Source organism: Anomalospiza imberbis, chromosome 1 (genome assembly GCF_031753505.1).
Source record: "Anomalospiza imberbis isolate Cuckoo-Finch-1a 21T00152 chromosome 1, ASM3175350v1, whole genome shotgun sequence".
NCBI classification, from domain to species: domain Eukaryota; kingdom Metazoa; phylum Chordata; class Aves; order Passeriformes; family Viduidae; genus Anomalospiza; species Anomalospiza imberbis.
In genome coordinates, this window is record NC_089681.1 from 143055482 (window position 1) to 143078387 (window position 22906).

Here is a 22906-nt window from a genome sequence, read left to right on the forward strand (position 1 = left end):
AAAACATCAAGCAGAAATGCAATTTTGACCAAGTAATCTCAAGGTCTTTTGTTTGCTTTTAAATAAACAGAATGCCAATGTGCAAAAAGTTGTGACAAAAGCTGCTTTGTTTTCTATGTTTTGCAAATATTCCTAGTGAAGCCAGGCTGATGTGGTGCTCAGGTGATTTCTAATATACAATAATTCATTGTTACAGTAGAGGAAAACAATGTCCCACAGAGCAACATATGAGTGGGTGTTTTAAATGATTCCGAGATTTATTCTTTCCTGCAAAAGGATGGTCTTAACTCAGTATCATCCAACTTGCAAAAGGAATTTTTTCCTTGCTTCCTTTCCTTATTTGTTCTTGTTTTCCCTGAGCAGTGAGGAGAAATGACAGTACTTATGGCAACACTGATGTGGGCATCGCTCAGATCTTCCCGTGTTCCTGGATTATCCAGGTGGAGTCAGTAGAAAATAGTGGGATGGCTGCTGGCAGGCTTCACTGCTTGGAAATCCTTGTCTCTCAGTGCCTGGCCTGGGTCACTGAAATGATCCAGTTTTAATCTATGTGATTTTACTGATGCCAGGAAGTGCAAGGCTGCCGGGAGAGGGGCAGGGCAGGACAAGTGGGAGGGAGTGGGGAGTGGCTGGAAGGTAAAAGTAAAGCATTCAGGTAAGGGAAGGAGGGCAGGAAACTTTTTATCTTTGCTGATAGAGCTGAAGTGTAACTGCATTGTGGTTGAAATTTTGTGTTGGTTCTAGGTTCTCAGCTATAATGGACCATGCAGTGAAGATTTGGGGGGAATATCTGAAATTGGTTTTTCTTTCCCTCCTATCTTGGTCATGCAAGAGCTGCATACTGGGGTGATGCTGCTTTTATTTAAAGCAGACTCCTAATGGCACTGTAAATATCTGAGCACCTGAGAGGAATCAGCATTTCTCTCAGGGTGGCAACACAGAAAGAAGGACAGTTCAAGATTAGTTAGTGTCAGTGTTTGGTGTCCTGAAACAGGTGCATTTTATGGTTGATTATCTCAGGGTTAGTGAACATTCTGGATTTTTGTGAAGCCATTATCTCACATAAAAAGTACTTGCAATTGGTGAGTACTTTAATCCATAATATTAATATGATGTTGACAAATGTTCTATACTTGCCTGGCATTATTAGAAGTGTTTTTTGGCCATTAGTGACCAGGCTTTTAGAGAGTCCTTTAACAATAAAGTCTGTTTTCGTTTTCTCCCCTCCCTCCAAGAGTACTTCAAGAAAAATGATTGTTAACTCCAGAATAAAATGTATGCAGTGCATGCTTTGCCTAGTAAAAGATGAAAGGATATTTCTTATTCTTATTCTTACTCTGATTCCCTTTATAACCTCAAAATGAAGTCTTATAGTTAAGAAAATGTTTTTTTCTGTGTGAAATGGAAAAAGTTTAAAGGTATTTCTGTCTAGGATATATGTGATGCAATTAAGCACACTTCATTAAGTGCAGTCCATTCTATGATTGTAAGAGATGAACATGTTACTAAAAGAATAATTTAATACTTCATTTCAAGTCCTGAAACAAAATATTTTTCAAGTTATTTCTTTTTTGCAGTAATTTTTCAGATTTCATTCTCTCCTAAGCCATGGCCATAGGAAGTCAAAAGCTGTTACATGTACAGTTCTAGCCCATGCACTTGACCTTCTAAGCAGGGTTGCTCTTCATAGTATAAATATAATTCTTTTCACTGATAATATGAGTTTAAAAAATCTTAGGAACTTGCATAATACATATTATGTAAGTAAACCTTTATAAAATAGTGCCAATTTTTATTTTTCTTCAGACCCTATTCTCTTTTCCTCTGTAAATTCTTGCATGATAATTCATATGGTCTGTTGTTCCCCAGAAATTTTTCTTCAATAATACATTCACTATATTTTTATGTGTATTTTTCTTATGTGTTTTTTAGATAAGTATTTAAGTATAGTTATAAGGACATCACACCTGAAATTTCTTTCCTTTCATCAGATGTACATGTAGGATGTTTATTGGGATGGATGGAGAATGAATGCAACATTACTAATACAGATTTATTTTTCTTTAAAATTACACAGTGATATTTTGTGGTGAAATCCTGAGTACAATGCCATTCTATATCTAATCAGTACCTTCCTCTGTAAACATCTTATAGATTTTAGTGCCATAAAGGACCATCAGACTACACAAAGAAAGGTCTTCACAGAGTCAAATAATTTCCTCTCAAAAATTGTGATCCCCTCTGTTGTCAAAAGATGAATACTTTGTGGTATTTTTCTGGTCAAAAGCAGCTGTTGGACCAGATATATCCAGAATCTGTTCTCCACCCAAATTCTTGCAGAATATGATTAAGATAAATATTCTGGGTTTTTAATATTGTCCCTCTGACTTACAGTTGTGACAACAGGAACTAAAATTTTGTTGATATTGGGAATATAAAATGTGAAAACACATGTAATCTTCTTTGGATGCTGAATTCCAGTGATGATCTATGCTGTACTTGACTGAATAACAATTTCAGCGCCTCCATTTTGCCATCTTCATAATAAGAATAGTATTTACAGAAGTGTTCTGAAGTTTAGTTAATGTCATTGGAATTCTTTCAGACGGGCACAAAATACACACAGGAAGCCACAAGAGGTATAAAAATGTATGCAAATGTAGCTAATGAAGCAAAAGGAAGAGGGCTAAATGGTGTCTTAATAGGTTCTCTTTAAAAACCTATTTTTGATAAGGGATATTATGCCATGTCTCTTGATTACGAATCTTACATTTTTTAATAACTTCTTTCAGCGTGCTGGGACCAGCTGTGACCTTCCGAGTGCACTCAAACCTCCAAAATATTTCAACTGCAGATGTTGCCAAAGAAGCAGGTAAGTCCTTGTCCTCCTTTCCCAAACTGTGACCACCCACATGTCTGTTTAGCAGTCAGTACCACTGCAAACAACACAGACACATCCTGTTTTCCCAAAGACAGACATTTAAAGTGGGAGAGAGTTGAGAGGTGAGTGGCACATGAAAAATAGAAGTTTAACATCTTTGAGTCCATTAAAACTGTTTGAGACTACCTTGTTTGTCAAGAAAATTAAATAGAGGCTTGTCATCAAGTTCCAGTGTGGTGAAAAACTCTTCAGTGTTGTAAAAAATATAAAAGCACATTATTCATTTGTAAAAGATGATCACTTTTCTGTTACTTTTTCTCAGGGAACAAAAATGTTATTACACCTTAGCCTTAATTTCTGGAACAAAAAATGGTAGAAATATGGCTTTTTTGTTGTGCTGTTTCAACTATTTCAATGACAAGTTAATCTTGGAAGTAAAGTCTGCATTTCTATAATTAAGATGCTTCTGAGTAAGTACCACTGTTCTAAGGACTCCTATTGGCTCCTTTTCAGCTTGGCTATTAACTGTATTATGGAGTTGTTGACGGAAAAAAACAATTTTTGCAAATTATCTGAATTGATGACTGATTTGATTCCAAATTACTCAATTGATAGGCTTTAAAAATCAGAAGTAAATGAGTTGCAATATTGCTTGAAAACAGAAACCAGAAAAGTTCATGAAAATAAACACTAGGAGTTCCAGTCTGTTCATTAACTTCTCCTTTTGCTTCACTATGGATGGATTTAGTTACAAAAAGAACTGGGGTAGCTCCTAGACCAGAACTTTCCTTTGCAGAACCCTTTGCATTGGAGAAGAGTCTTGTTAACTGGTGATTAAAGAGTAGCAAGGGTCAAAAAACTCTAGATGTGTGTTGTCAGAACTCCAAATCTACAATAAACACTGAATTATGTGACTCATTAATGGGTATGATTTGTTTCCTGGGAAACATTAGTAAGGCTTTTTTATTACAATGATCTTCCCTGTCTTGTAAACTTGTTGAATCTCTCTGGAAGGGTCAACAAATATGATGCTAATGGTAGAGCCTGCCTGGATTGCCAGAGGCTTTTGACAAGGTCTTCCCAGAAGTTTCTAAGGAAAAACAATAATTTCTTAGGATGTGGAATATGGAACAGAAAAATGGTGAATCACTAATTGGTTGGGAGGCAAGAAACAGAGATTAGGAAAAAAGTATTAGTTTTCTAAAAGGCTAAGATAGTGAAAAAAAAAGGTGGAAGGATCTCTGCTTGGACTGTAACATTGAACATAGTTATGAGTGAATTAGAAAAGAGAGGGAGCAGGTTGGTGAGAAATCCTGCTAATACTGAATTATTCACAGTATTGAAGGTGAAAGTTGATCTTAGAAATGTGTAAAGCTGAGTGAATGGACTCAAAATGGCAGATGAATTTAATTGTAAATTACAGTAAAAATTTCAATGGAGAAAAAATAGCTTTGCATACAAGGTCTACATAGTAATGTACTTAGTGTAGTAATAGGTAATTTGATGAAAATGACAGTTCAGTCTCCATTATCAGTTGAACAAGGAAAAGTGGTTTTAAGAATTATTTGGAATGGAATAGAAAACAGAATACTATCATTTATTCTTTCATAAATATGTCATTTGCCTGTATTTAAATACCACACATAGTACTGCTTCTCATACCTCAGATAGATTTGAAATTCTGGTTGAAATGGAAAGATCCAGGGAAAGGCAGAAGTCATGACTGTAAGTATGGAATATCTTCCATATAACCAGTGGTGCAGTAAGAAAGGGAACTTTATTTTGAAAAAAAAGAAAAATACTATGGTAGGTAAAAGGTCTGTCAGCTCTAGAGTTGTACAGTGAATATGGACAAGACTGTATAATTGCAGGAACAGATGAAACTAGCAGAAGGCAGGTTTAAAATAATTCAGAATGCAGTTTATAGTTTTTCCAGCTGTGGATAATGAAGCTTACATGTATTCAAAAGTTTACACATAAGGAAATGAATGGAATACACATCCACTGAAATGTAGCAAGGCTGTGGAAATATTGTCAAGTCCAGGAGGTTCCTGATGTTCCTTGGCCTGTTCCTAACAAACTGCTCTGAAAAGTAAAAATGCTGTGACTGGTTTATTTCAGCAAAACTCAAGATATAACATTCTGGTTTTTCTTACCACTGGAATCAAAGTAGTTGTTTTCAACTTCCTTAACTTAAATGCTGCTGAAAAATACCAAGAGTATTTTTCTTGGGGAGTTTCTGGGGACAAAATAATGCCACCCCAGAGAAAGGGCAACAAAGTGGTGAAAGATCTGGAACATAAACCCTGTGAGGAATGGCTGAGAGAGCTGGAGAAAAGGAGGCTCAGTGGAGACCTTATCACTCCCTACAACTGCCTCAAAGGAGGCTGTAGCCAGGTGGAGGTCAGTCTCCTCTCAGGCAACCAGCAACAGGACAAGGGGAAATAACCTCAAGATGTCCCAAAGGAGGTTCAGGTTGGATATTAGGAAAAATGTCACTGAAAGGGTGGTTAAGCACTGGAACAGGCTGGAGTCACCATCCCTGGAAGTGTACAAAACCAAACAGATGTGGCCCTTTGGGATATGGTTCAGTGGGCATGGTGGTATTTGGTTGAGGTTGGACTTGATGGTCTTGGAGGTCTTCTCCAACCATAATGTTCTATGATTCTAAGTATTTCTGCATATTCACCAATTTAAATTCATATTTTATGCAGTAATTTTCCTACTCTTTATTACATTCATATCCCAAGCATTTTTTTACTTCCGTTTGTTTAGTGAATTAAAACTTTCAGGATTTGATGGCTGCAGAAAGAGGTTTTTAGGAGTTTTACATAAGCTCCTCTTGGTATTTCAGTGTGGCCATAGTATTGTCATAACTAAACCTTGTATTTGTCCTTTACATAAAAAATAAAGAGCTCACAATTCTATCCATCCCTCAAATGTTTTAAATTTTAAAAGTGTCTTATTTTTCCTTTCTAACTTATGAAGTTGCAGTGCTTGTCAATGTACTCACTAATCAGTTCATTTATTTTAAGCAAATGTCTTACTTCCAGATCTCTAAGCCAAAAATAAATTATCTGAAAAAATCAACAGCAATATATACTTACATAAGAAGTTTTTTCAGGCTCTAGCTGTAATTATAAAATTTTAAAGTCAACAATATCTTAAAGAAAAGCATTCCAAGTACTCAGTTTACCAAGGGAAGCCAAAGAAGAATAAATCAATGTATACTTCCAAGGTAAGCACAGGTAAATGCATAATTCCATGCTGTACTGCTGTTAGGTAACTTGACATCCTTCCAGGAGCTTGGAAAGCAGATCTTGTTTACAGAAATGAAGAGACCAAATGGAAAGAAGAATTTCACAGTCTGTCACATCCTTAGAAATGAAAAGAATTTGGAAATTGAGGTAATCAGATGCTATAATAAGTATAGGAATGTAAATTATTCAGATTTGCAAAAAGGAATCTTTTTGTGCAGGTGTTATGTACATCCAAGTCTCACTGATAGCCACAAGAACAGTTTCTGTGCAGCAGTTTGGTCTTATTACTCATGTAGCATATATTTTTGTAACCAAAATGGATACACTTCATATTTTCCTTGCACTATTTAAGGTTTAAATATAGGGAACTATATTTAAAGTTTTCCATCTTCTTCTGTGGAGTTTGAAAAATATGCAGGTTAGAGAAGACATGGGACTATTTAGCAACTATGCAGGGAGGTGAATGACTTAAAATATCCACTAAAAAACAGATATATGGAAGTATGATAATAAAAATGGTTGCCCCTTTTGTCTTGGAGTTTGAGGTTTATTCTTTTTGGTGAAGAATAAGCACATGACCTGTTTTGAGGCAAAATAAGCTCTCTAAAATCCTTTAGAGACATTCTTGCTGATAAAACTTTTTTTCCCCAGTAATTTACAGTTCCAATTCTGTGTAAATGTTTTGATTACTTTTGGTTGTTTTTTGTTTTTTTTTTTTTTTGGTTTCTAGGGCTATATAATTATATGGGGAAGCTGACAACAGAGTAATTTAAAGTTGTGAATAGCTTGTTTTCTCATATTAACAACACCTTTATTTGTTCTAGAGCAGGACACCCAACATTTTGCCAGCTTTACACACTTTGACATTCAAATGATAGAGTACATCTTTCATCAAGTTGCTGTCCTCTGGCCTATTTCCATTTAATAAGTCAAGTTTGGTGGTGCAATGTAATTTAATCTCAATGTTTTGAAGTAATAAACTTTCTCAAGACATAAGTTACCTGCTGTAGGAGTAATTACAATTGGCACGTCATCATTTAGACAAACAAATGTATATTTCTTTTCTCTTCAGTTTAAATGTCAGGAGAAACCTAGCAAAGAACAATTATCAGTAGAATAACTCTATATAAAATTGTAATATATTTGATATAGAAATGAGGAATGAAATTACTTTATATGTAGTCCAGAATCATACTGTTTAGGCAAGGACAGTGATAATTAGAAAAGTGGAAACTTCTGAAGTTTCCAAGCAAAGAATTTTGGCATTGGGTGCCTGTAATGGTCATATATATTCTGAACACAGGGAAAAGAGATGTAGGAGAGTTTTGGGCACAGGTGCTCAGCACTGCTGAAATGCCTTTTAGTGTTAGAGTCATGATTCCATTTCTTTCTGTGCTGTGTTGTGTTGAAGTGCAACATTTTAGGTGTTCAGGGGCAGACTGAAAAACAAAGAGCTGTGGGCATAGTGTAGGCAAGGTAGTGATGGGGACAGACAGCACATTGAAAGGCTGTGCATAACCAGATATTAGGGAATTAACAGGTCTTGTGTGCAGGTTCTTGTGCCTAAGATAGCTTGTGATACACACCAGTATGGAAAGTCAGATATTTTGATTTATTTAATGCATATATAGGAACATAAAGAAAAGTTTTCTTCTTCTTTTTTTTTTTTTTAGTTTCCATAACTTTTAATGAAACCATTGATTTGGATGATTTTTGTGGTTAGCTTTTTTCTTTCTCTCTTTTTTTTTTTTTTTGGCTTTTTTTAAGTTTTCTGTTGCCCTGTTGGTGAAATTCACATTTTCAAACTGCACATGGTCTGAAGGGGACTATTATCATGACTTACAGAGTAGGTTGCTGAATCATGAACTTTTTGTCTAAAAATCATTTCTCTGTGAATGATTTAATTCTGAAAATAAAACATCACAAAATTAATTCTACTGAAACATAAAAATGCAAAACATGATGTATTGTTATTCAAATTTTACTGTATTATGCAATATGACAAGTTAATTTGAATAAAGACACTACCTCAAAGTTATTGGAATAGATTTAAAAACATATAGAATTTCTCATCAGCTTTAAATGACTGCAAATGATTAAATCTGTGATCTTACAGATTTTGAGATTTAACATCTACAAATTTTGGTCATGTTCCAGCTGAGCTGAAATATCCATGACAAATAGTATGCAGTAGAACTTTTTGACATTGAGTATAAATATTTTTGTTGAAGCTGGCAGCTCTAAACAGACAAAACACCATCCTTAGCTTTTACCATTAAACAGTCCTTTTGAGTTAAACAAATACTTCAAACCCCTTAGAGTTAACTTACCCTGTGTGTTGTTTTCAGCTGCTGGTGTTTGATTGGTTTGGAGTGGTCCAAGATATCATAGTTCTGCTCTTAATTAGGATGACTAAGTGGCTGAGTCTTTGTGAGCCTGCATCCAGTTGGTGAAGAAAGTATCTATGCCTTATTCTGCCTCCAATGTACTGCTTCTCTTGCTGACATCATGAAATTTGACAGTAATTTTTTGTGCTGGTTTGCTAATAATATCCACCTTGTTTTTCATGGTGGCTGTCAGTGCAGGAGATCTGAATTCTGTGTCATAAAAAGGAGGAAACTTCAGTTTCAAAAAGCAAAATCACTATAGCCAGCCTTGGTTTGCTTGTTGATTCTGGGAATAAGCTTTGCAAGTCTTGTGAGAAGTCCCAGCAAGATGAACTCTTGCTTCAGGCACCAACATGTCCATGCTGGCAGAGTGTCTTGGCTCCTTTTTCTACCCCACAGCTGTGAGCAGTGATGGTTGTTTTGAAAGTATTCATTGGTCAGTCACTGTCAGATCATAATTCAGCTGTGATAAAGTAAATAGAACAAGCTGAAAGTCTTCAGGTGAATTCCTTCTCTCTATCTAGATTTCTGTAGACCATGCAATAAGTTGTCTTGCTCTCTGAGATGGTAACAAAGAATCTGTCTGTGAATAATTAGAACTTCATGTTTGAAGAGAATTGCCAGCTTCTGTGTCAGAAACTTTGAAGAACGTAGCCAGGAGGCTGTGAGGTTCATCTGAACTTCACTTGCCATGTCCCTGGCTTAAGTAGGATTACAATTCTTTGTTCTATAATGTGAAACATGAAGATTTGATAGGTCTTTTTCTGTTCCTAAGTCTTTTGGTATAAATCCTGATTTCCTCTCCTCAAACCTCGAGTTCACATTGTCCTTTTTCACCTCCTGAGTCCTCTGTAGTGGATCAATTTCCTTTCACCTACTGTATCATCAAATCTATGTGAATTATTTTTCTCAAATCCATCCGTTGTTGAATAAAGGATGTCATTATGGTTTTGAAGATTATTCAGAAACTGAACTGTCTCCTGCAGTACCAAATTTCTGATACAATGATTAATGAGTTTTCAAGATGGTATTCTTTCCCACCTTGTTCTTCTGGTGAAAAATAGAACAAGTGAGAAGTGCTACCATTCAGAAAATGTGTCTCAATCCTGAAGAATAACGAGTACCTTCGGTTATGACTCTTCTCCATGGACTTCCTTCTAATTATGGTATTCATTGCTGTGATTAATAAGGGTAGAATTCATTTGAACATACACCCCTCTCCTCTAAGAATAACTGTGCGGTATCTAATTTTAGAGATAAATATTTCTTGTCTTTAAAACCACTTTCTGTTTTAATAGAAAATTGCAGAACTTCCTTCTGTTCAACTTATAAAGTCATATAATCTATTCCAGCATAAACCCTTAAATCCAGCTACTTATTGGGAATTGTAAAGATACTTAATAATTTTGTAGAACTGGGGAGTAAAACAAGAAGAGCTAATTGGCATTATGTAGTTAATAGTCTTTAATTTAAAGCAAAGATAGCTTATACTGTTTTATTCTCATGCCTCTTATTTACACCCATTAATAGTAGAAATTTGTCAATTAAACTAAAATAAGGAGAAACAAACCATTGGTGTAGAATAGATCTTAGAATATTGTGGAATACAATAATTAATACCTGACCAACAGAAGTTCAATGGAAATAGAATGGAAGCTTAGATTGAAACCCATGTATTTCTGTTAGGTGTTTTTTTTTCTGAAATCTATAACCAGGCTTATGGAGACTGGTAAAAAGAAGTCTTCTATTTAAGTAATTTTTGTTGTGGTTTAGAGGTTAATAGAGATTTTTTAACTGATTTTTTTTAAAGAGCCCTCTGGTAATATATCTAAATGCATTTAGATAGTGAGGGTAGAATTCATCTAAATCTGTTGCAGCTGTCTAAATGTTAGGCATTTATTCAAAAATAGTTGCCTAGATTGCCTCTACATTCAAAGAGAAAAGATAGATTATCTGAAGTGACATTTATCATAGGTGGCTAAAAGTTTGAGAGAGAAATCATCACTATTGTCCACAGAATCACCAAGACATTGTTGATGATAGAGCTGCCATACATAGATCCTGCATGTAAATCTGGGGAGATTGGTGGAAGTCAGGGTGGTAGAATTTAGTACACTGGAAAGCTTCTTCCTGTAATTTCTGCTTGGTAACATACTCCATTTTTTTTTTTTTTTCTATTGATAGATCTCTTAACATCTTCTGGTGCAAATCCTGATTTCTTCTACATAAGTCTCCTTTATACACATTGTCCTTTGCTAACATATTTAAAGCTCTTTAAGAATTCAAAATTAATTTAAGATCAAGTAAAAATACAAAATTTTGAATTTTGTTAAATATTACCATGTGTGATACTATTAAATAACAAAATTCCTGCAGCTGGCTTCTTCACACCTACAGAGCTGATAATCCAGGATGAAACTGCCCTGCAGCTGGAATGCAAGGTATTTTGTTTTTCAAGCCAAAGAAATCTCCCAATACGTTTTTGACTATGGTAGTGGAAAGTCTTTTTCCATTTATACTTGCTAGAGATTTCCATGCACAGATATTTGAAACCGATCCGTAAATTTTATATGTAGGAAAGTTTTCAGTTGGTGCAAATCAGCAAATAGCTGCTCTAAAATCCATTGCACAGAGAATATGTGACTGAAACAAAACACTTGTATTTTTTGTATAGCAGCAGTCCTGGGGGTCCCGCTGTGGACATAGCATCAAAAAATCCCCACACTAAAATACTGGAGAACTAATTTTATTTCTGACTTAAAGCAAGCAAAAATCTCCAACCACAAGACAATTGCTTAATATTGTATTTCACCACATAATTTAGCCAAATTGCTTCTATTTCACATTTTTATGAGCAGCAGCACATTTTCCAGGAAAACTGAAATATATATGCAAGATGACATATACAGCAATAATAAATACAATTCCAGACATCTCTAAATGTTATAGTCCTTTAATAAAGTTTTATGCATTTTTGTGCAGTATACTTAAGATGCTATCTCTGTTTACAGCACATCCCAAGCATATTAAAACAAATTATTTAGGAATGCAACAGTTAGAAGAAATCTGGTAATGCAAGTATATACCAGGCAGCTTTTATATAAAAAATAATTTGGCTATGTAATTTTTTTTGATGATTATGTTACTTTCTAGGTAAGCATAAAGAAGGGAATTGAAGAAACTCTGATTTAGGTCAGATAGCATTGTAACCTCATTTTTACCTTGAAAAGAACAGTCAGTACCCTTTTTTCCCCCTATTAGAGAGATTGATTATAACTTCTCAAAATGTGGAACAACAAGATTAACCGAACAATTTTAAACTGTGCATGCAAATAAATGCTAGGCACCATGTGGAACAGGGATAATGTGGAACAGATAGTGTTTTATTTCAGTTGGTACAAACAGGAAAATAGACTTTATCTGATGTAACTAAATATCCTATTTTTAATATATGAAATTGAATGATTAGCAGTCTTGTGATTTTAGCTGGTAGCTTTCATATCAGCCAAACAATAAAAATTGTGAGTGAGAGCAGTGCTACTTCAGGAGTCTATGAAAAATAGTTGCTATTTAAAGCATAAGAGAAAAAACAGAGAATCAATATATTAATATTAGAATCAGGTTGTTGTCCCTTTTACCTGGAGAAAAGTAATAACATGAAAAGGCCCCTCTCCAGAACTATGGTGTTTTGGTAGCAGTGTGTAAGGACAGCTGCCCTGAACCTGGGAGCAATTTGTACTCTTGGTAAAACACAATTTACAGGTTGACATCTTGGGAAGGAGGCACAAATGTGACCCTGGATGAAGGGGCAGGTGGGGGGTTTCTGGCTGAAAAAGGCTTCGTTAGAAGGTCCAGGGGACTCACATATCATCTGTCGTGAAAATAGGCACTTGCATGACCTTCTACTGCTGATAGTTTGTGGAGGGATGTATCTGAAAGTAATGAGCTCTTGATAGTGGGACGAGGAATTATTTGAGAGCTTTGGGGGAGTTTTTGAAGATAAGAGAAGTTTTTTGGCAGTGCTCACAAGGGCACACTTGTCAGCAGTGTTCAGACCTGTGTGTTAACATTGCCTTCATTTTAAGCAGTCTTTCTCCTGTGGACTGAAGGCTCCTTCAGCAGCTGCTGCTCCTGCCTGATACTGTGCACAGTTGTTAGGGAATGTTGGGACTACCAGGCTAGGGACTTGATTTGCATGAATTGTTTGTTTTCTGGACTATCTATGGCCAAAGAAAGGGGTTTTACCCCCACCTTGAGCTTTCCTGAACTTCACATATCCATTCTGACATACCAGATAAGATTGAGTCAAATTTTTCACATTTCGTCTTGCTCTTATTTGAGGATGATGTCTCCCATAGTCTGACAAAATTGTTTTCAGGATTTAAAGATAATTGACCACTGTAATAATCTGAAAATACTTAAATCTTTCTAGAATTACCTAGTCCTCAGGAAAATGTTATATCTCTCTGTTATGTTTAAAAGATACTTTCCATAAATTTGAACTTTCCAGATTAAGAGAAATTGTATGAATTTATGTTGGCTGAAGTCAGAATACATCTCTAGATTTAATCCAGCCATAGATTTTTCAAGTAGTACCTGTAAATTCTCTGCAGCTCAGTTTTCTTAATTGTAAATCTGAAATATGAACAGTAAAAGCATTTTTATAAAAAAAAAATTAAGCTATAATGTATAAGATAATTCAGAGGTTAGACAGTACCATCACCATAGCATAATTATGATCATTTGTCTCTGTGCTGCTTCTGCTGCTTTTAAATATATTTTTTCTTGCTTGCATCAGTGAAACAAAATCAGGATGACAGCAGTCATAAAATGGTTTTTGTTGAAAGACCCATCTAGTGGGTTATTTAGACTGTCCCCCAGAATTGTGATGGGATTGGCTGGCAGGAGATCATATAGCAAATATTTGATAGTCTGTTGAAAAAAAAAAAAAGACAAAAAAAAGACAGATGAGAAAAAAATGTATATGCCAAAATCCAGAGGGTGCCTCTTGGCAAAGTTTTATAGACATTTTAGATCAGTAACAAGAAAAGGTAGGTAGCTACACCCCATTACTCCTTCCTAAACAGCCAGGTAATTACTTTTGGCATTTTGACAAGTGTTTGCTGGAGTGAAGGTCAAAGCTGTCAGCAGAGAAGATCTATGCTAATCTGCTCAGCTGGAGAAGTCCTAGGTAGCTAATGTTTGTAATTAGAAGTTGTGGAAACCAGTTTTCACTGTAGTTTTGCACTGAGCATAAGTGAACTATTAATACAGAGTAATTTAATTTATCAGAGTTCACAAAATTTAACTAAATGGGTGCTTAGGAGTAAACATCCAATATAAAATTGGAGAAATATGGGAAATCTGTGGTACAGAGTAAATGTATATTTCTATGTGTATATATGTATATGTGGAATTATATATATATACACACAGTATGTATTATATGTAAATGTATTATATATAATCATCAGACCTGTTTATTATGAATGTGTGTATTTGGCTATACATGTACACAGGAATAAATAATGATAATACTATTAATTTACATTGAAAAATATTAATAAAAATAAAAAGAGGAAAGAGGAAAGGGAAAGGAAAAGGATGCACTTATTGAACTTAATAAAGGTGCTGGAAGTAAAAAACAATTGCTAGAAATTTCAAATGCAAAAATTCGATGGATGAAAAATATTCCTATTTTTCTTGTGGGCATTTTCATTTCATCCAGCACTACTCTGTGAGTGGATTTGTTTAATTGAGAGGGCTTTTAAACTGCTAAAGTACTTTAGCAAGGTATGAGAAAATATGAAAGAAAAAAAACTCCAAACAAATAATTGTATTAATACAATTATGAAAACAATGAAGATTTTAATGTGCCATTTATTTTATAATGTTGCTTGTCTTTTCGTGGTGTTATATTCATGTCTTTATCAGACTAAACTAAAAATTATTGTTCTTGCTTATCATGGTGTTCTTTGTGCTACTGAAAGTGTCTCTATGTGTGAATGTGTGTCTAAATATATATATACATATAATATATACAAGACAGAAACAGGGAAGGTATCAGAGGAGTTCAAGGTGTTCAGCTATGCTCCTGAACTCCAGACAGCCCCTCAGGTCTGCAGTGATTTCACACACAATTGAGTGTTTGTTCCCTCTGATTTTGCTTCATGAATTAAAATACCCAATATAGGTATTTGGTGACCATGAAATTCTTACTGTACCTGGAGAAAGAATGCAGACCATCAAAAGGTAATGGTTTGGGACTGATTGGTGTGTACTGTGGAAATGGAAGTAAGGATTTGATGGCCAAATCTTAGACTTAAACCTAATGAGAGAAGGTTGCAATATTTTAGTGGTTGCAGTTGGAGCTGGAGCAGAACTTCATTAGTAGCAATCAAAACACTGGTGGTTTGCTGAGTAGTTTTTAACCTTGATCAGCTCTACCACACAAACTGTTGAACTGTTACCAGGCAAGAGTCATGGGGCTGCAACACTGAGGAAAATATTCTTCTGACAGTTTTTGCCTTTACATATAATCTTTGCATATAATCCAGAGCAAAAAGAGATAAATCTTTAAATCTAGGTCTAAAGAACAGTAGGTTAATCTGAAACATAGACTTTAATTGAGAAAAAGATTCATTTTTTCTTCTGGATTTCATGATTGAGGTTTTATAGGAGATAAACCCTTTTCAACTGTTATGTCATTGCAGGGAACCCACAACATAACAGATTTTGGAAAGAGATCAGAAAATGCTTCCTATTTTTCCCTCCCCATCCTTCCTTCTTTGAATGGATTTTGTGTATTATATTACTTGTGTATTATATTATTCTTTGTGATATTTCTTTCTTTGGCATTTTTCCTGTTCATGGGAATCACCATGTATGCATTCTCTTCATTCATTTAACAACTTGAGGGTATATCCTGCCCCCATGTGCAGCAATATAGCTGTGGATCTCAAATTAGCATTAATGGGAAATGTGCAGCTAAAATCAACCACACTGGCTCTAGTTACTACCCTTGGCTGTAAAATGGATTTTCAAAGGAAATTATTTCCACTTGAGAACTGGGAAGTCAGAGAGGTTATTACATTATTTTATATTAAATTAAGAGTATTTTAACATTATTTTTAATGTGTTTCAGATTGAGAAATCCACCTGATACAGAACCTTTTATGTTTCAAAGTTAAGTGACATTTTAGGCAAGTAAGCTGTTTTCACTTGGCAGCTCCAAATTCTCTGCTTTCTATAAGGTTTAGTAAAATATGTTAATAACTATTTTTGTTGCTAAGTTAATATCTTTTTAACTTTATGTTGAAGAATCAGATGCCCCTCTCAGGTTTTCTGATGTAAACATGGAGGGCTCCAAATATTTGCAATGGTTTTCTCAGTCCTCCTGCTATTTTGCTTTTTTGTTCTTTTCCTCCCATTCTATCCAAGGCTCTTTTTCCTGTTGGCAGCAAGAAAATAGAATAACTCTCATATAATAACTAAATATCTGAAATCAGTAGTGGGGACAAAAAAGAGCTGGAACTTGGGAGATGTGGTAAGGCTAGAAAAGCAGGTTTGGCTAGATGTTTGCCTCAGTGACAGTTTGGACAAAGAAGCTGATTGTCTGCTCTGGTTATTAGAGTGGGGATGAGGCTGTGTTTGGATATTTATTACATATTTTTCTACATGTTTCTTCTGCTTCTCTGTTACTCTTTGCCAGTCTGAATAAGTGCATCCACTTAATAATGGTTTCTTGCTGTGGAAGGTAAGGAGCATCAGAGAGTTTGAGAGTTCTAATTTGGTTAAACTGTTAAACTGATATCCATTATTAACTGATATCTGTTATGCAGCTAACAACCATAAATGTTACAGTTGGCAGATATTTATGTGTAGAGGCGTATGTACCAAAATGAATTATAACTTGCCCTTAAGAGTTTTAAACAAACTTAGTGGAATATTGCCATACAGTTAAAAAAATCTTTGCTTTAGACAGAAGACAGTAAGTATCTAAGAATCCTCATTCCAAAAGATGTTTGCATCTCAGATTTCTTCACTGAGAAAAAGTAGAAATGGAAGCTATCACGACAGAATGGTCAGTAACACAGCAAACAGTCGCAGCATGTTTTCACTATCACATGGATACCTTCAAGTTCAAGTTCTGACACCCTTAGGAATAGGCATCAATGTGGCTTTTAGTGTGCATCTAGTAATGCTACTGATGAGCATCCTTCATGCTCCTTGTCCCTGTTCTGGATAAAATCTTGCAAGTCACACTTGTTCATTAAGCCACTGTTACTGGTTTAATGAATAGTGGTATCATAAGAGGTAAAGCTGAGTTTGGGGTAGATCCCTGCAGGATCCCTGCAGGACATGAAATCTATTGCTGGTCAAGCCCTACCCTTGCCCAGGCACTTATGTGGGAGAGACGCTCTTTGTTGATGCTTACACGTGATAAAGTTAGCACATTCATACCCTTTTTATTTAAAGATACTCTGCATTCTTTTGACACCTTAATCACCTTAAAGAGAGAATTCCTAGAAGTCAATGTAGACATTTTTTGAAAAAAGTGAAACCAGTTGTATTTGATTTCCATACTCTTCCTTCTGAGCACTGCTGGAGATATGATACATGGCTAAAGGAACCAGATACAGCCACTCATACAGAAACCAACTCCAGGGCAAAATCACTTTTTACAGATTTAAAATGTACTCTGTCTTTCTCTGTGTTGAGACAATTCTTTCTTTAATTCTTTTTTTCACGTCTGAAACTTCAGTTATAGGAGTAATTTTCACTCTTCAGCATTCTGTTCAGGAACTGTTGTACCTGATGGAAATGCACTTGAGTGCATCTTCTGTTTGTGAAGATCTTAAACAGTTCTTGAACATGTTCCAAAATGTTCAGATGGGTTCTGCTTTTGTGCCAAGGGAGGTGGAAGTCACAGGTCTCCAGCAGTGTAACAGGAAGCCCAAAATACCCCAGTGACTTTGTCAGAATCACTTTTAAGAGGCTGGTATTTATCATGATAAATCAAAACATTTATGATTTATGGTGAAATAATTCTTTTTAATTCTGAAAGATGTCCAGATTAATGAAATATAGTCATACAGAACCTCTAGCACTAAATGTGGTAGGACACAGAGGAAGGTCGTGTCCCTTAAAATAACTTCCATCTTTCATTTCCAAGAGTCTTTAAACTTTAGAAATGCTATATATCTGTGGAGCTGACAATTTTCTTTTCTCCAGAAGATTTCTGGAGAGATTGTAAGAACAAAAATTCCCTTCAATGTTTTTGATTTCTGTTGAATCCCGAGTGGTGATTACCACATTTAGACATGACACTTATTTTGATTGTTAGCTAAATTCTTCTGATAAGGTATTTGTATATAGAAATGAGAGAGTTCCTTTAAATTTATATGTCATAAACCTTTACAAATTTTCATAAGTATGCTTGGCTAGTTTATCATTTATCCTAACCCTGGCATATTTCTTTTGAAAACATTACATGTAAAAACATGACATTCTAATTTCCTTTTTCATTAATATTATTATTTTAGTTTATGAACATTCTTTGCTACTTTCCAAAATCTACTCTATTTTTAATTTTTTAAGGCTTAATTTCCCACATTTTAATAGAAGATATTTCTTTTTATCTGTAATTAAATCCATAACTTGTTATTCTCAGAAGGTTATTATGGATTGTGACTTGACTGTTACAAAAAATGACTTAAAGAGGCTCCTAATATCAATTTAGTGTAAGGATTTAATTTATTATTCATTAATTTTGTATTCATTGTAATAGCAGTAATCATTATGAACTCATTGGTTAGGTATGAGAATGTCAGGCACCCTATATTTCCATAGAAATTCAGTTCATTAGTCATCTTTAGCAAAACATAAAATACCATTCATGCATTATTGCTGTCACTTGTTTCTCTTTATAATTATATGCCTGCTATTTTACATAAATGTCTTCATATGTGTAAGTGGTACTGGAATTTAAAAGTTTCAATACATGCATAAACTCCCTTGTCTGTCCTTATGGCAACATAAATTTTGGTGGTTTAAATTAAGATAGCTTCACTCAACTTATGACAGTATACAGGCTAATTTCACATTTTATTTTAAAGAAAACACTTTCAAATATTGTCAGTGTACCTTAGCAGAATGTGTTGATTTTTTTCATTCATACACTTCTACTTTTTAAAAAAAGGTTTCAGTTTAGCAATGCAGAATTCTAATTTTTATTTCAAACTAATTCATAGGTTCATCAGAACATATGTAATTTCCTATTTTAAAATGGGAGTTAATATTTTCCCTTCATTGCCGCTATATATTTTGAAGTGTTCAGGATAGAATTTTATTTTTTTTTTTTCATAAATACCTCAGGTGGATCATTCATAACTGTCCCATATTTCTGAGACTGCATCCTTTCACTGCTGAATGATTCTGCTCATGTTAAAATTGAGTTGACTGAATGCCTTGGAAAAAAACAAGTGTGTTTAGCATCATGCCAACTAATTACAGTGGCTACCTTGCAGCTCAGTGTTGAATTGGAGTTGTCCTTCTGAGCACGGACCCAATCAGTCATGGTCAGTATTGTGTCAGCTAACTCAATTCTTTGTAATCAGATTTAAATGTAAGAGTGGATTTTGTCTCCTCCAACTCAGGTGTCTTTCGTTTTAGCTGCTTTAAGTATAAGCCAGTCAACCTTGGCTCCTGTTACAATCAGTGCAGTGTAATAAGTGCTTCCAGAGGCTAATACATCTCATCCCATGAGAGATGCCTGTCTCATCTGGAACTCCACTATCTCATCTATCTCATACATGTCTATCACACTTATGATTGGTGTCTAAGACAGGTCAAGTGCGTACCATCCCCCCGAGGATCCTGTTGTTCTCCATTAACTACAACAGGAGTCTTGCTTAGATTTCGGACTAAACAACATCTCCCAGTGAAAGCAAATCCCTCAGATCTCTTTCAAGCACCCCTGGAGCGCATTTCTGAATTAATATGGCCATGGACATCTTTTGCTAAGGGAAGGGCAGCATTTTTTGGAGCAATGTATTTCCAAAGCAATATGCAAAGAGGATGGGTTGTACCTCACTAAACCCAGCATGGTCTGGTAGCATTTTGGGCACTGAGCAATACTTTGGCTGCAAGAAGCTCTTTCAGAAAAGTGGTGTTTTCTCATGGCCCTCAGTCACCTCTGGCCACCCCATACTGATATCTTAGGCGCTTGGGTCACCTCAAAGGGCATGTGCTGCTGTATTTAGTCAACAGAATAAATAAGTGGGGGAAAAGGGCAAAGGGTAATATTTTGTTGCCAGTGGCTTTTAAAAGTAATTTTCAAATGGTTTATTCTACTTCAGTGCACATCTAGCTTCTACTAAGAGCAAACTCCATTCACTTTAAAAAAAATAAGTAGGGCACTTAATAACCCTCTCACAGAAATGACTGTAGCAGTTTCAGTTCTCCAGCAGTCGTTGCCTTTGACTCCTCTCCAATCAGGCTGCATTTTTTTGGCAAGTGAAGTTTGTGATAGAAGTAATGTCACCAGTTTGCACATCAATGTGTGGGAACAGCAGGTCTTTTTGAAAAATGTTTTCTGGTAGGTTGGAACTGCTATTTAAATTGATTTATTTAAAGGCTACCTTGGTTTTATTATTAACTGCCACTTATTCTTACCTTTCTCCCCCAGCCTGTTTTCCTTCCACCTCTGCAGAAGTGCTTTGCATTATTGTGGCCTGGAGCATCTCTGAGTGTTCTTCTAGGAGCATCTGATTCTACAAAATTATCCAATATAGATAAATAATGCTGTTTGCTGAACAAACTGCATATGTATAAGCAAATCTCTAAATTGTCTTTAAATGTCTCTTTAAATGTCTAAATTGCTGACAAGAACAGCAAAACACAACAGTGAAACTTGAAATCCAAAATGCATACATTCTAAAATTTTCCTCTCAACTTGCTCCTGATTCTTGGCAAAGGCTTTTGTGATTTCAAAAGATAAATAATCCTTACTTTGTTATTTCCTGACAATATTTATAGCAATAGAGGCAAGGAGATCCCTTCAGGGATTAACTCAGCTGTAATTTGAGTCTCTGCTCGTTATCATGCCATAGCATTCCCATCTTTTAGGAGAAGCTTTGGTTTGTCTATCCCCTTTCCTGGATATTGAAGAAAATTTGGGCACAAAGCAGGCTGCCAAGGAAAACCATTCTTACATCATTACAAACCTGTTGGAGGAGTGTGAAGCTCAGCCTCTGTTAGGGAGACATTTGGATGTTAGCAGACCTTCTGTGAGACCTTCTGGTTTGTGCTTTGTTAAAAAAACAAAAAACACAGCAACATTAAATTTGGAGAGTGAGGGAAAGTGATGTTCTACTTGAAGAGAATAAATATTTCAGTGAATGTAATTCTATCAGCTGTTAAACTTAGACCATTAGCCTCATCGAATTTGCAACATCTTTTTATTTGTGCCACTTCCTAATATATCTACTGTGTTATTAAACAATATTTTTCATTATTTTAAGAACAATTTCAATTTTAGTTGTGTTGTGTATAAAAATTTCAAGGAATGGCGTTTTGGACATATCTTAATTAGCAGCTTTAAATGTCATTGCCTTTAAAAAATAAGGAAAAAGCCATATGCTACTAAATCACAGATGTGATATTTGTCACTTTTATTCAATGTGATTTTCAATTTTTTGGTATTTTCTTGTGATTTTTCTCAGCTTTAATAGAGACAATATTACATGCATTATTGGTTGAACTGTGACTGAATCATCTCCCTATTACAGGCAAATAGAGTCTCAAAGTCACCAGCTGAAAAATTTATACATTCTCTGAAAAGTACACAGACTTACAGCACTGAGTGTTAAAACTTACACAACTTATACAGCTTTATTAACATGTGAAAGATTTTTTTCTCCAGTGAAACTGTTTTTTTTTTTTTAAATTTCTCTTTTACATACAGTAAGGTAAATCATGATTGCAGATAAACTGAAATGACATATTTTTTATCCACATGATATGCAATTGCACACTGCTGTGAAAGAGAAAACCCCTCTAGAGAGTTGTTTATGTATGCTTCTTTTTCACAGCATATATGGGTAATAGTGGAATTTTCCTCTCAATAAACAAAAGCAAAATCTCTTTTTGTTAAGCATATTTACTGATCTATGCCACCATTTTTCTGCCTTTTATTAACTACATTGGGAGCTTACGCAACCAACTGATATGTCAGCATGTCTCTGCAGACACTTAGGTTTAGATGTCTCAATTGGAGAACTGAATTCCACCCATACCCTCCTCTGAATCTGATGCCCTGGCACTTTAATGTTTCTCAGTTTTAAGCATTAAAAAAGCTGACTGTGTTTATTAAGTGTAGGTCATCCTTGGCTTTCCTTCACAAACTGTGAGAGACACATTTGAGACTGCAAGTTAGTCTTAAACAAGGCTTAAGGAATGAAAATAATTGTCTAAATAAGAGCTCATTTAGGGCTTTCTGTCAATAATTAAAACATTGATAGTTGTTTGATGTTAAATAGTTATAAAGTGTCATAAAGTGGTATCCTTAAATTTTAGGAAGGTAAAAGAAGCAAAAAGTTTTCTTTGGGGGATTTTTTTCCTGTTGTTTTCCAGCAACAATGGTTTGTACTTTTTTTAAGCATCTGTACCACATTTCCAGCAAAGATAAAATAAATGGATAGGTAGTTGATTTGAATCTAGTAAAGTACAGTTTTCTTCTTGCCATATCTGAAAATTTTATGTCACTTATTTCTATTAATGTTATAATGTTATCCTTTTGACAGCAGTTAGAGCTAATCGACAAATTCCTGTTTTCAACTTATTTTAGTACATTCACAATTCAGATTCCTATTACTATAGACTGAAGCTTGTGATGCAGATTGAAATTTGTTAAAAACATTTTTCACATTTGGGTTAAAAATAAACTGAATTTAATTCTGTCAATAGTAAATCTGTCAAAGAAACATTCTAAATTGCTGATTTTAGATACTGAAAAATGCATAAATCTGTTCTAATTTTTTAATATATATTAAATGAAGTAACAGAAACAGTATATGGAATCAATAACAACCACAGGCACTTATCAGTTATTTTATACTATATGAGACCTGTGCTTTTTGTAATTTCAGTATCAAGATGTTATTTCATTGTCCAGATATTTCTTTTATTTCACTATTTCAACATCCTACATTTATTTTGAAGTGCCTCTCACTTACATTTCTTATTTCAGACTCTGAAGTGATTTATGGAGTTCATCTCTCTGTGCTACAATACACATAAGATGGAGTAATAAGCACATGCAGTTGGATAGATTATCTCTCTGGCAGAGACACACCATTGCTGTGCAGAAAATATCT

The 22906-nt window shown here is 34.9% G+C and overlaps 1 protein-coding gene across 2 annotated transcripts in view; it reads left to right on the forward strand.

Annotated features, from left to right (window-relative positions):
* The window catches only part of PTPRN2 (protein tyrosine phosphatase receptor type N2), a 633132-nt gene that overhangs the window by 281972 nt on the left and 328254 nt on the right, over nt 1-22906 (forward strand). For both annotated transcript variants that reach the window (XM_068174516.1, XM_068174508.1), the window contains exon 11: nt 2793-2872. In XM_068174516.1, coding sequence (XP_068030617.1) covers nt 2793-2872 — 80 coding nt within the window. The remainder of the gene's footprint in view (nt 1-2792; nt 2873-22906) is intronic.